General features: G+C 43.2%; 1 protein-coding gene across 1 annotated transcript in view; it reads left to right on the forward strand.

Moving 5' to 3' along the window:
• Positions 1–16: 16 nt before the first annotated feature.
• socs2 (suppressor of cytokine signaling 2) overlaps positions 17–2,021 on the forward strand; it is a 4,307-nt gene continuing 2,302 nt past the window's right edge. Inside the window, exons 1-2 of the mRNA XM_017404161.3 lie at positions 17–389; positions 1,034–1,277. Of these exons, the coding sequence (XP_017259650.1) occupies positions 1,142–1,277 (136 nt within the window). The 5' untranslated portion in view covers positions 17–389; positions 1,034–1,141. The remainder of the gene's footprint in view (positions 390–1,033; positions 1,278–2,021) is intronic.

Genomic DNA, 2,021 nt, shown 5'->3' on the forward strand with positions numbered 1-2,021 from the left:
AGAGGAGATCCTGAGGAGGAGCAGCTGAATCAGGCTCCTCTGAACTGCTCTTTCTTCAGACAGATTCAGATTTTGTCCAGAGGTCCAGAGACATAAATCTGTGACCTCCACAGGTTTTTAACAATTTCAAAATAAAACGTCTCATTTTTCTTCATTGAATTCAAATAAAACTTTGGGTTAAAAAAATTACATCCAAACATTTTGAAGAAAGTTTGAATTAAGGACAGATTTTCCTCCAGTATTTGTTATTTTTATTAAAATGTGTCCACAGAGGCTTAACAAACCCACCTGGAGACCCTTCAGTTTTTGAACCAGGTCCTGATGATTCTGGACCAGGACTTGGCTCAGTTTGGATATTCAGGATTTTGTGGAAAAATAGAACAAAACGGGTAATTAAACTGAACCGGGTCAGAACCGTTACACCAGTTGGGTTCAGCAGATGTTCTGTGGCTGAGCAGACCTGGCTTGTTCAGTCTGAGAAATTATTCTTAGTTAAACTACATTTCTGCTAACGTTAATAATAACTAAAACAGCTGACTCAGCATTTTATCGAGCTGTTTCAGCTGTTCATGTATCAAACATTCGGCTCGTCCAGCTGATGGCTGCTGGGACTCTGATCCACGGCAGGAAGATCTCTTCAGCTCCTTCAGAAAGTGGCTGTTACTGCGAGCTTTTAGCTGATGTTTAGCTCATTCTAGCTTTAGGCTAGTGTTTAGCGTGTTTCAGCTTTCATCTTGGTCTCAGGTGTGATTCAGGGTTTGTTTTAGTTACTTTTAAATGAAATGTTTCTCTTTTTGTTTTTTTTTTTAATTTTAATCTCAAAATAAATTCAGACGTTCAGAAAGTAAAAATCCTTAACGTGTGTTTTGTTTTCCTTTTTAATGAGATATTAGATAATAAGATTTTAATGAAAGAAATGATGTTTGAACTTTGTTTTTGTTTTTCTGGTTTGAGGAAGAATTCGGTACAACTTGACCTTTGAACTCGTTGACTAACTTTATAATTTTCTGTGTCCTGTCGGGTTTCTCCTCAGATTAAAGAACTCCGACCGGATGTTTCCAGGACTTCTGAGGCCAGTCCTGTGGACCTGCTGCATGTCTGCACTCTGGGCCTAGAACCAGGACCCGGTAGGACCGGTCCAATGACCTGCCAGTCCTCCGAGTCGTCCGAGGCCATCGAAGACGACCGGCGAGCCGACGGCAGCAGCCGGAGCAGCGGCGCTGTGAACTCGGACGAGAACCGGATCGCCTCGACTATGAAGGATCTCAGGAACACAGGTAGGTTCGGCAGCAGGATGTGGACCGGGTCCAGATGAAGGTTTGACTCGGTTTCTGTGTCCAGGAAGAAACAAAAGATAAATTCAGTGTGGATCACAACATCTTCTCATGGATTCATTTAGGATCTAAAGCCTGGTTCTGCTCAAAGGATGATCTGGACCCAAACCAACAGAACCGGGTCAACGTTCAGTTCTGACCCAGATCCTGTTCCAGACACCAAGATCACTGACGAGTCACTGGTTACCGTGGTGATTCCTGCCTTTTCTGGAAGGAGGCGGAGCTTACAGCTCCTCTTTTTATCAGACAGGTAGAAACACAGAGTGAAAATTAAACCTCAAACAGTCTCCGAGTGAAAACTCTGAGTCGGATCAAAGAACTTCTTGACCCGTGAGCAGCAGAAGGTTCTGATGGTCCCACAGGTTCAGGTTGATGTTTCTACAGGGTTCTATGGAGGAGATGAGAGAAGTTGTTTATAGAAACGTTGGAAAGTTTAGACTCTAAGTTCAAATCCTCCATCGTAACCTGTGATTGAAAAAGACCTGTTAAAATCTAAAACCTCCGGTCAGTCATTAAATTCCAACTTCCTGTTTAAACTCTGAGCTGTAGAACTAACGGGACCAGGTTTAGAGCTCCAACAGGACCAGGTTTAGAGCTCCAAACAGGACCAGGTTTAGAGCTCCAACAGGACCAGGTTTAGAGCTCCAACAGGACCAGGTTTAGAGCTCCAAACAGGACCAGGTTTAG

The sequence above is a fragment of the Kryptolebias marmoratus genome, unplaced genomic scaffold (genome assembly GCF_001649575.2).
Source record: "Kryptolebias marmoratus isolate JLee-2015 unplaced genomic scaffold, ASM164957v2 Scaffold84, whole genome shotgun sequence".
NCBI lineage: Eukaryota > Metazoa > Chordata > Actinopteri > Cyprinodontiformes > Rivulidae > Kryptolebias > Kryptolebias marmoratus.